A 12,174-nucleotide genomic window follows, 5' to 3' on the forward strand; every position below is an offset into this window, starting at 1 on the left:
TTGGATGATTTGTGACACCATCAAGGGCAACGATCTATTATGTTCAAATTGTAAAGTAGAGAAAATAATAACCCATAAAACTTATCTTGTGTTGGGAAATTCCCCAAAATTCCATATAGAGTCTCTTGGTAGAACGTTCGTTGGAGGAACCCACACTTTTGGGATCTTGATGTTGAATGCACTAAGAGGAACTTTCCTTCCTCTAGGTGTTTCCTAGCTTTGGAGCCATGCTTGCGAAAGGACTACTTTTTCCCTCTCCTTTTTCCCAGTCCCCAGCGGAGTCGTCAAAAATGTGAGAGTGCTTTTTTCTTTAGCACACAGGCCCAAGGATCCTGGGCCAAATAGTTTTGTTTTGGTGGACTGGACTTGGTTCACCGCAGCTAAATGGGGGCTGATTACGAACCAAGTTGTGCGCAAGTCACATAAATCTCCTCAAGGCAAAAATGCGATTCCTCCCCGGGCGTACTGTCATGGGATCCCGGGACGTACTGTCGTGGGATCCCGGGGCGTATTAGGCTGTAAGAACCGAGAATCTCTGGTTCTGTGCACTATACAATCTTTCTCCATGCTTGTTATGCAATGAAGTTTTGTCCTTTCCTTTTACCTCTATAGGTCCTACACAAGAACAACTATACAATGCACATATCTTCAAATAATTGTTAGTTTCTTAGTTTCTTAGATTAGGATATATATATATATATATATATATTAATACATATACATATATGTAAATGAATTTCATGAGAATGATTCAGCCACGAGGATTCTGGCCCCAATTCTCACAGACTTATGCTTTTGCACAAGACTTGTGGGATTTGGAACTCAAGTCTGAGTGGCTTTGCTTGGGCAGGGACTCAGCTTTACAAGCAAGAATATATATGTATTGAGCAGCAAGAAGCAGTAAAGAAATATGCAAAGTAATTGTTAGAAATTCTCAAATCAATATGAGATATTTCATTATTTTTCTTGATTGTGGATTACAAATTTGCTCACTAAGACGTGATACAAGATTCAAATAAGCTCAAAAATTACAGACTTTGATGGCTATTCAAGCCTCTAAGACTTGCAAAGTTTGAATCCTTTTGAATCCAAGTATGTGCTATAGTGGTTGTTTCTAGGATACCGGGAGACATTCCTCTGTTTTTCTTAAATTTTACAGAGTTCTAATGACTCTGTTATGATATTCTTCCTACTGAAAATCCTCCCCCTTTTATAATGGAGTTTTTGGTCCTCCCGGGGAACCGTTGGTTCCCTTGTTTTACCCTTTTGCAAACAGAGCACGTCCTGTATCCATCATCTTGGTAAGTCTCATTTCCGTTTTTTCTCATTCTTTCCTTCTTTCAGCTCTGATTCTTTTGAAAGTTCCTGGTTGGCTATCTTCTTTGGGATGTGCTGAGGTATGCCCTTCTCGGCATCCCCGTTTCTGGCGTTTTCCACTTTTCCCTTTTCTTTCCCATCCGGGTGGAATCCTGCTCTGCCATTTTGAAAGCCACTTGTTATCATTCTTTCTTCTATGCTTCTCCGTTTTGGTTCCTCGAGGCTTTTTCTGTCTGTGCCATGAGAGGTCGCTGGGTTATACTGGCGTTTGTGTTCTTTTTCTACTTTTGTTTCTTGTTTCCTTCTTCTGTCTTTTTCTATCGAGCTGTCCTAGTCTTCCTTTGTCTTTGTGCCTGAAGGGGTCTGCGGCTCTTGAAGGTTCCTGAGGATCCTTGCTTCTTATCCCTTGCCGTGATCCTCTTTTTTGGATGCTTCTTTGTCTGGGTTTCAGGATCCCCTGGGCTTTTTTATTCCTTCATGGGTTTCCTGCGTCTGTTACTTTGGGCTTAGCTTGATTTTTCCTTTTGGGCTTGACTTATCCTTTTGGGCTTGACTTATTCTTTTAGGCTTCCTTTACTATGATCCTTTTTAGACCTCAACAAGCATCAAGCTGAACCATTATATTCTTTCTCACTCTTATGCGTCTTAACATCAATTTTGTATTATTGTATTTAAACTCTGTGAGAGTGCTTTTTTCTGCAACACTCAGGCCCAAGGATCCTGGGCCGAATAGTTGTAGTTTGGTGGACCGGGCTTTGATTCACCGTAGCTAAAGGGCTGTTTAAGAATTAAGTGGTGCACAAGGCATGCTTCCTACAATACATATAAACTAACAAACAAGGATATTTGTATTGAACAACAAATCAAAACAGTAAAGTAATGCAGAGAACAAAATAATAAAAGCACAAAATAATAGTTAGGGATCCTTAAATCAGTAGAGAATATTTCATTGAATTTTCTTTATTATGATTACAGTATGCTCACTAAGACATGATACAAGGTTCAAGCAAGCTCAAAAATTACAGTCTTGGATGGTTATTCTAACCTTTAAGACTTGCAAAGTTTGATTCTTTTTGAATCCGCGTATGTGCTATAGTGGCTTTCTCTTGGATACCGGGAAGTAATTTTACTAATTTTTCTCTGAGTTTTTCTTCTTGACAGAATTTTATCAATGATTCTCCCATCCCAAATTTCTCTGCCTTTCTTCGCAATCCTTTCCCCCTTTTTATAGTGATATTCTGGAGTCCTAGGGGAACTATTGATTCCCCTGTTTTGCCCTCTGGGTACCAGAGTATGTATTGTGCCCATCGCCCAGTAGATTTAGTTTCCCTGTTCTTCATCCTTTCCTTCCTTTTAGTTTTGTTTCTTTGAAAGTCCATGGCTGACTACCTATTTTGGAATATGCTGAGGTCACGCTCTTCTCGATCCAACTTTTGGCCGTCCTTCTTCTTTATCTTTTTTCTTAAACGGGCGGAATCCCACTCTACTGGTTTGAAAGTCTTCTGCTGCTACTCCCTTTTTTATACTTCTTCATTTTGGTTCCTCGAGGTGCTGCCCACTTGTGCTATGAGAGGTTGCTGATTCTTTCCTCTTTTTCTTGTTGGGCCATTTGACACTTGAGAAGGATGTGGCCTCTCCTCTGTTTCTTGTGTTTCTTTTTGTCTTTTTCTTTTGAACTGTCTTAATCTTTTCTTGAGTGTGCTTACACGCCTAGGGGATCCCGAGCCTTTTGGCAGTCTCTGAGGATCCGGCTCAGCTGTCTTCTTCAATCCTCTGACATGGGCTTCTTTTCCTTTTCTTTCTTCTTTTCTCATAAGCTTCTGGGCTTCCTCTTTTTTCTTCTTGATGTTTTTTTGGGTTTCAAGCCTCTTGGGTTTACCATTTCTTCTCTTTTTCGTGGCCCCTTGCACTTATTTCTTTGGGTTTGGGTATTGTGACTTTTTAGACCTCAACATTTAGCCCCCTGAGCTCGTGGGTTGCCTGAAGCCCATGCGTGAGTAATTCAGGGTTTTTTAGATTTTGTAGGATTTTCTTTTAATTACCCCTGGGTTCCCTTCTTTCTTATTCAGGATCTAGGCCTTTCTTGTTGCTTTTTGGTTATCTTAGTCTTTTCTGGTGTCGTGTTCCTCCATTTTGAAATTTCCCCTTTGCACAGGACGTGGCAGTTGAGTATTTGGAGTAAAATTTCCTTTACCCACCTTTTTCGTTCCCCGTAACTTCCATTAATAACTGCTAATTAATCTCTTCTTCAAAATTAAATATTTTGACAACTGGCGCGTCTTTCTATACATTGTCTTCTCCAACTGCTCTTTGCACTTTTATTGTGGCCGTTTCACATTATCTCTTTGCTTCCCTGAGTCTTTCATTCTTAGGTCTATTTTCTCTCTTTTCAAACAGTCTGCTATTCCCGTTTTCCCTTTTCCATTCTTCCAATCCCCCTTTCTTCTCATCACTCCCATTGCTTTAATGGCTTCTTCTTCTTCCCGAAAAAGAAAAGAGCGCACCCCAAGCGCTTCTGAGGGCGAAGGTTCTTCTGGTTTTGCTCCAAGCGAATCTCATGAAGTCATTAAGCGTCTGGCTTTTCCTTTACGGGACCCCTGGTACTCTCCCAGCCTATTTTTTCCTCAGGTGTCTCATGGCGAGGCTCTTCTGTCCCCTCATGCTTGGGTGTTTTTTGGTTAAGCGGGTTTTGCTGGTTCCGCCCAGGTTCTAGACCTTAGAGAGATTTTTGATTTTCAGATTAGGTAGGGACTTCGGGAGGCGGTGCCTATCTTTTTTGATTTTGTTCCAAGGAAATCCAAGGTTGGCCCATCTGGGTGGATAAGGAACTATCCGATGAGGAGTTCGTGGGTTGTCTAGAGCACGCAAGTATCCTAAAAGCGGTGGCGATTTCCAGGAATCTTAAGGGTTTCAGAGACGCTAAGGGGCTCAGGCATCTGGTACGCCGTTGGTGCCCTTCTCTTCATACTTTTTTCTTTTCTGTTGGTGAGTTGACAATTACCCTAGAGGATGTGGTTAATAACTTCCTTCTCCCGGTATTTGGGGATGAGAGTCCTTTTGACATTAGCCTTTCTGAAGAGGATCTCGTGGTAGAAAATAAGTTGTTTAGCCATTTTGGTGGTCGCATTGCCTTTCCCGGCGGTAAGTCGGCCAGAATGGGGAGATGGGTTATGACCCTTTCCCGTGAGAAGAATAAAGAAGTCAGGTGGGCTGGTTTCCTGGCATTCTAGCTTAGCAAATTTCTGTTTAGTGAGTTCCCGGGGTACGGGGTTAAGTCTACCTTCTTTCTGTTAGCGATTATGTTGGCTTGAGGCACTCAGTACCCTTTAGCTCCTCTGTTTTTGGGCCATGTTTATTCTCAGTTAGATCAGCTTCATGGAGATGAGGCCAAGGGTGATTCTTGTTATGTGATTACTTCGTCTCTTCACTGTGTTATTCTCCAGATATTTATGTGGGACCGTTCTTCAGCCACTTTGGCTAAGTGCAGGAATTTGAAGTTTGTGAAGGATAAATTCCAAGGATCCTTAGTTATAGTTAAGGGTCTTTGTGGTAATTCGACTGATACTTTCCCCATCATCTTTCGTTGGATTAGTTTGAAAGGTGGTGGTCTTAACTTTGTTGAGTCATTTGATCAAGCAGGAAATTTACACTGGAGATCTCCTCGTGAGTTTGGTCCTGGCTTTGCCTGTGACTCTGTGTTGTCTTCTTTTTTAACTTCTACAGGAAATACTTTTGATTTGCATCGTGGTGATGAGGACAGTTTGGCTTACCTTGCTTACATTAGCCCCTCTTGTCTTCCTGTGCCTTCTTCGAGCGGCCCAAGATATACTCATTATTTGGCACACCGGGTGCTTCAGCAGTTCGGTTTCGACCAGGATATTCCCCCAGTTTTTAAGGATATAGTACTGTCTCTTCCCTCTTTGGATCCTTTCTTGAGGCTGCAGGCCTTCTCCTATTGGTTACGAAGGAGCCCCCAGTTTGTAGTGCCTAACTACCAGAGAGGAGTTTTTGCTTCTAACGGCTATACTGGCTACTGGAGAAGAATACAAAAGTCTTTTGTTGATTACATTGGCTTTGGCACAATTAGGGAAACCCCTAATCTTAGTATTTCCTCTGCTCCAACATCCAATAGACGTTTATCCCTGCCCACTGCTGGGATTGTTTCCGCTGCTGTAAGTAGTAAGACGAGGTTTGCAGAATGGCATGCCTCTAGGGGAGGTTGGGTAACATATGCACAAGATTTTCCCACAACTTGGTTGGGTTGTGGTCTTATTATTGGTACTTCCTCCGGGGTACCTATTAAGAAGGGTGCGATGGAGACAATAGGTGCTGCTACCCCCGCAGGTAAAGGCAAGGAGATTAGGCCGGAAAAAATGAAAATAGTTGATGTTGAAGAAAGTACAAAAGGCATGAAGGCTGGTCCCGAGGCAAAAAAGAGAAGACTGGGAAATCCCAGACACAGTTGGTATCCCAGGAAGACAAGGAAGTCGGGCAACCTTTGGCTTCGAGGACCCGGAAGAAGACCAAGGTAGTGTCTTCTTTTTCCCAGGTTCCTGTGACTTCTTCAGTCTATGGGCCTTTAGGATCCTCTGATTTTGTATCCCAGCCCTCCTTAGGACCCTCTAGGCGTACTCGTAGTAAGCAAAATACCCTCAAAGAATCTGTAGAGAGAGAGAGAAGGGCAAGACCTCTTTCCTTCTTCTCTCTTTTACATTTGTTACTATTGTTGTAGTTACTTCCTCCTTTTAGCTAATGAGCGATTGTTTCCTTTGCAGTCCAAACGCAAGTCGGACTTCAAGAAGGGCAGAAGTCAGTCGTTTGGTGATGATGTGGTATGGACTTCTCTTGTTCATGCCTCTCCGTTTGCTCTGGTACTGTGTGTTTATGTCACCCTATTGTTTTCACTTATTATTGTTTGCCTTCCCCCTTCTCTTTTTTTTTTAGGTGGAGGAGTCCCCTCCTATGGTTGGTAGGGTTCTGGAGGAAGAAACGGTTATAACCCTTTCTATTGCATTTCCTGGTATGGAGGAGGAGCCCCCTAGTGGTGGCATGGCTGAGGAGATTGGGCAACCGATGAGATCTGTTCAGATTGCTGATCTTCAAACAAAACAAAAGGCTGAAAGTTTTCCAGTTTCTGTAGGTGGGGATACAGTGATGGGAGATGTTCCAAGAGTGGCTGCTTTAGATCTTGATTCAAGGCTTTCCACTTTCTTAGCTTGTTTTGATCTTATGGAGTTCAACAGCCTTCCTGCTAGCCACTTTTATTCCTTTGGGTCTTCTTATGGCAGCTTCCTGCGCTTCTCTGTCCCTGTTGAAGGTCTACTGTTGTTAGAAAGTTTGCTCAAGAGTCATGGGGACTTCACCAGCGGTTTTAGGGGAGGTGTTTTTCTGGGTAATATCTTGATGGAATTGCTGTGTGTTGTGCTGATTTCTTTGAGAGATTCTTCTGTAGACTCTTTATCTGAAGAAAAGCTTTTGGAGTGGAGAGGGGTGGTACAGGACCTTCTAGAGGCCAAGTTCAACCTGTCCTTTTTGCTGGATCATCTGCGCCTACTGGCCCACGTGTTGTTTCAGAGGCAAGCTTCCAGGAGCATAGATGCTGAGATTGCTGCTACTGTGGAGACTTTGGCCCGTGCTCATAAAGCTTGCAAGATTTGAAGGTCAAAAGGCAGAGAATTCTTTCTTCTTCAGCTGTGCCTGTTATTTCTCTGGATGGCTCCCTGTTGGCCTGCCTTATTTCTTAGCATTTTCCCTCTTCCTTTTTAAATCCGTATAAACAATTTGGGGTTGTATAAGTCTATATTTTTTTGAACACTACCTTTTTTTTTTGCATAGATTTGTGTTTGTGTTTCAAGACTGCTTCTAATTTCTTTCAATGGCATGTGGATTTGCTTTTCTCTTTGATACATTGCTTTTTTTTTTTTTTTCCTACTTACTGAGTCCTGGGTCATGGTTCCTACAAGCTTCACTGTAGGTTCTGGATCAGGTACCTGGTGGTTACTTTGTTGTGCAAGTACTGAACTGGGTACACTGGATATCCTCTCCCTTATATATATATATATATATATATACATATTTTTATAGATATGGTCCCAGTTCATGAACTTGACAGATCCCCCTTTTGTCATGTGCCAGGCTAGGTATCCTGGGCTCTTACTTTTGCCTGTGATCCTAGATCATGCGCTTGAAACCATCTGTGGGGAATTTAGAATCATCTATGAGGTGGACCCTGGGTCATGTGTCAAAAGGTATTATATATACTTTTTTTTTTTTTTTTTTTTTTTTTTTTTTTTTGTCTTGACCCAGATATCCTCCCTCAATTCTGTCCAAATCTAGACTTTGCAATATTAAAGATTGAAGGAAAGAGAACTTCATTAAAATATGGTCATCATTTAAGGAACATAGGAAAAAATCATTAAAGATAGTACGGACCACAGAGTGTCAATTTATCATAGGTTCCTGAACAATATCATTTAGACAAGAATTCATAACAAAAGTGAAGAAAATGATAAAAGAAAAACACTTAGCGAGTTGTGAAGTTGGCCAAAGGATCTTGGCATGCTGAGATCCTTTCTTCCTTATGTATAGTATTGTTTCAGCCATTTCTCGTTTATAGGTTCTGTCAGGACTGTCCCATCTTCTTTTGTAAGGTAGTAATACCCACTTTCATGGGCTGTCTTGATGATGTAGGGTCCTTCCCATTTTGGGGTGAATTTGGAGGGCCCCGGTAGGTTCCTCCTTACGTGTTCCACCATCCTTAGTACCAACTGCCCTTCAGTGAAAGTTCTTGGGCGTACTGCTTATGCATATGCTCTAGTAATTCTTTGCTGGTACCTCTGGCTTCTCTTCTTGGCTAGTTCTCTTTCTTCTTCTACCCCTTCCAGATCCGCCAATCTCCTTTCATTGTTTGTGTCCTCGTTTTCTTCTTGGCTTTCTTCAAGGACCACTCTTGGTGTAGGAATAACTAATTCCACAGGGTTGATAGCTTCTGTTCCATAGACTAGGGAAAATGGCGAAAATTCCGTGGCTGTTTTTACAGAGCTCTTACATGCCCAGAGTACATTTGCCAAATGGTTACTCCATTTCCCTCCATACTCATGCTTCATCTTTTTAAGGATCTTCAACATCACCCTATTGGTGGCCTCAGCCTGACCGTTTCCTTGTGGGTTGTATGGGGTAGACCTTCCATGTTTGATGTGATATGCCTCAGTTAACCCCTTCATGTCTTTGTTTATGAATAGGGTCCCGTTGTCACTGATCAATTTTCTGGGGATCCTGAACTTTGTAATGATGTGGTCTCGAACAAAGTTTGCTACTGCTGTTCCAGTGGCCTTTTTCAAAGGGATGGCCTTTACCCATTTTGTAAAGTACTCTGTGGCTGCCAAGATCCATATGTAACCATTGGATGAAGGGTTTATAAGCCCTATGAGATCGAGCCCCCAAGTGTGAAAAGGCCATGGTGTTGTCATATCCTACAAAGCATTTGGGTGAGTGTGGATCGCATCTCCAAGGACTTGACAGGCGTGGCAGGTTTTGACTAACTCCTCAGAGTCCCTTTTCATCGTTGGCCAGTAATATCCCAACAGTAATAATTGCTTGTGAAGCCTTCTTTTTCCCGGGTGACTCCCACAATCACCGGAATGGACTTCCCTGACTACTTCTCTAGCTTCCTTTGGCCCCAGGCCTCTTAGGGGATTCCCACTGTATCCCCTTTTGAATAAGATCCCGTTCTGCAAGAAATACCTGTTTGTAAGTTTCTTGAGCTGGTGGGCTAGTGTCCTGTCAGTTGGTAGGATCCCTTGAGCCAAGTATTCTATGAAGGAAACTCGCCAATCTTCTTCAACAAACACAGCATAACTTTCTTCCTTATCTATCGTAAGTCGACACTCCTGACATTTTTCCTGTATAGTTGTTGCCTCTTTGTTCATATTTGGCCAATAGTATCCCATGCGTTGCATTCTTTTATATAGGCTGATCTTTTCTGCGATTCCACAGGCTTTGGTATGTAATTCTTCCAGCTTCAGCTTTCCTTCCTTCTCGTTGATACACCTGGACAAGATTCCCCCTAGCAGTCTTCTATACAATTCCCCTTCTATCTGAGTGTAATCTTTTAGTTCTTTGATGTTCCCCCCAGATTCTGCATTTTTCATTTTTTCTTTGACTTCGCTCCTCTAATCCCACTGCTTGGACTCTCCGGGGTACATCCCTTGGAGGATCCTTACAATAGAATGTTCCTACTTTCCTATCCTTACCAGCATGTCCCTTCCTTTGAATGGTATTTGAGATTCTAGAGTGGTGAGCGCATCAGCAAACCTGTTTTCACTTCTTTGAGTGTACTCTATGCTAAAGATTTGGAATTCCAGCTCCAGCCTTTGTGCCCAAGTCCTGTAGGCTACTAAACTTTGTTCTCGTAACGCAAAGTCACCTTTCACTTGGGAAACTACAAGATTGGAGTCTCCCAACACTCTCATATGCTTTACTCCTATACTGAGTGCTATAGTAAGCCCAGTTAAGTACGCCTCATATTCAGTTGCGTTATTAGAGCATGAGAAACCAAGCTTGAAAGACAAGGGTGTAGTGCCCCCATTCTCATAGCTTAGTATGATTCCCACCCCATTTGAAATTGTCGTAGCTGACCCGTCGAATCTCATTGTCCATTTCTTTCCTGGGATCTCTGTTACTGCCACCTCACTAGGGATTTCTTCACTCAGTGGGCTTTCTTCCTTTCTTGGGAACTGAGCCATCAGATCTGCTATGGCTTGGCTTTTGACAGCCTTTGGGATTTTGATACCTATGTCATATTGAGAGAGCAAGACTAGCCATTGTGCTATCCTTCCCGTAAGAAGGGGTTGGTGTAGGAGTGCCTTTATAGGGTGGGACTTTGTCACCCGAAGGATTTGGTGAGCTGAGAAATACATTTTCAACCTCTGGGACGCGTAGATGATTACTAGGCAGGCTTTCTCTATTCTGGGGTACCTGGTCTCGGTATCTTTGAGTGTCCTGCTTACGTAATAAACAGGCTGCTCGTTCCCTTAGTCATCTTCCTGTGCTAGCAAAGCTCCTATTGCCTGGGAGTTTGATGCTAAGTACAGTAACAGAGGTCGCCCACGCACTGGCACCTAGAAGGTGGACAAATGATTCATAATGTGCTGAATCCTCTGGAAAGCCTCTTGTTGTTCCATTCCCCAGGTAAACTCAGTTCCCTTTTTTCAACAGTTTGGATAAACCTGTCGTAACTGAAGCTAGCCCAAGCACAAATCTCCTAATATAGGAGACCCTTCCTAGGAAGCTTTTGAGCTCCCTCACAGTAGTCGGCTTTTTCATTATGGCGATGGCTGTGGCCTTGGCTGGATCTACACTTATGCCTTCGTGATGTACCAGAAACCCAAGGAACTTTCCAGCAGACACCCCGAAGGCGCATTTCATAAGGTTCATACGTAGTTTGTACTTCCTGCATCTTTCAAAAACTTGCTCAAGTACTCGAAGGTGTCCTGTTCTAGTCTTTGATTTGACCACAATTTCATCTACATAATCTTCCATCTCCTTATGTATCATGTCATGAAAGATAGCTGTCATGGTTCGTTGGTATGTAGCCCTCGCATTTTTTAGGCCAAAGGGCATTACGTTGTAATAAAAGTTCCCGATTGGAGTTCTGAATGCTGTTTTCTCTGCATCTTTGGCAGCCATGCGAATTTGGTTATACCCACTGTACCCATCCATAAGCGAGAACATAGAGCTTCCTGCAGCTGAATCTACAAAGAGGTCGATATTAGGCAGGGGGAACTCATCTTTTGGGCATGCCTTGTTTAGGTTGCAAAAGTCCACACAGCAACGGATCTGACCATTTTTCTTCTTTCACAGGTACTATGTTGGAAAGCCATTTGGGGTGTTGGATGGGTTTGATAAAACCAGCTGTTAGCAGCTTTTTGACTTCTTGAATTATCTGAGCTTCTACCTTGATGTGAAAGACCCTAGCCGGTTGAAGTATTGGTCTTATTCCTAGGTCCACATTAAGAGAATGAACTACCAATCCCGGGTCTAAACCAGACATTTCATCATAAGTCCACGCGAACACATCTCTGTATTTCTGAAGTAAGGCCACCAATTGTTCCCTTTCTTGTGCCATCAGTTGACTGCTAATAAAGATAGGCTTCTGGGATCCCAGCTCGGTTCCTAAATTTATTTCCTTTAATTCTTTCTCAGGCTGAATTTGGGCTTCCTTGACTGGTTCTTCTGGGATTTCTTCTTGGGCCATCATGCAACTTGATGGTCTGGGACCTTTCTGCGTGATGCATTCAGATCTCGCACACCTTCATAAACGATAAATCAACCTTCCTCTGGGTTCTCACACCACCACACACTCTCGGGATCCTAAAGAGCTGAGCTCCCTTTTTTGCCTTTTTCTTTCCAAAAGGTTTCTCAGGTCACGGGTGCCCCTTCTTCCTCCTTCTTCTTCTTTTAGGATAGGTTCCCTTGGAGTACCTGGTGCGGGGCTCTCATCATTTGGCTCTAACTCATTGTAAAACATTGTTTCTGCAAAGTTCACTTCTCCCTGGCTGAAAGGGTGATGGTTGGCAGGGATTCTCACAGGCCTCCCATTCAATCTCCCTCTAATGCACTAATGGTATGTAGATGGAATAAGGCGGTGTTTATGGAGCCATGGGCATCCCAATAATACATGGTAAGATACCTCTGCATTAATCACATGAAACCTTGTCAGGGCCACTATTGGCCCTACCCTCAAGGCCAGCTGTACGTACCCTTCTGTTGATTCCACCTACCCCCCAAATCCTGTTTTCTCCATAGGTGCCCTCAGGATCCTTCTGTCAACTAGGCCCACAGCTTCTAGGGTATTCA

General features: G+C 42.9%; 1 protein-coding gene across 1 annotated transcript; it reads right to left on the bottom strand.

The window, feature by feature from the left end:
- Positions 1-8,117: 8,117 nt before the first annotated feature.
- Positions 8,118-8,786, bottom strand: LOC126693771 (uncharacterized). The gene has a single exon (XM_050389899.1). It carries the CDS (start codon positions 8,784-8,786, stop codon positions 8,118-8,120), a length of 669 nt encoding a protein of 222 aa, XP_050245856.1.
- Positions 8,787-12,174: the final 3,388 nt, after the last annotated feature.

The sequence above is a fragment of the Quercus robur genome, chromosome 2 (assembly GCF_932294415.1).
Source record: "Quercus robur chromosome 2, dhQueRobu3.1, whole genome shotgun sequence".
NCBI lineage: Eukaryota > Viridiplantae > Streptophyta > Magnoliopsida > Fagales > Fagaceae > Quercus > Quercus robur.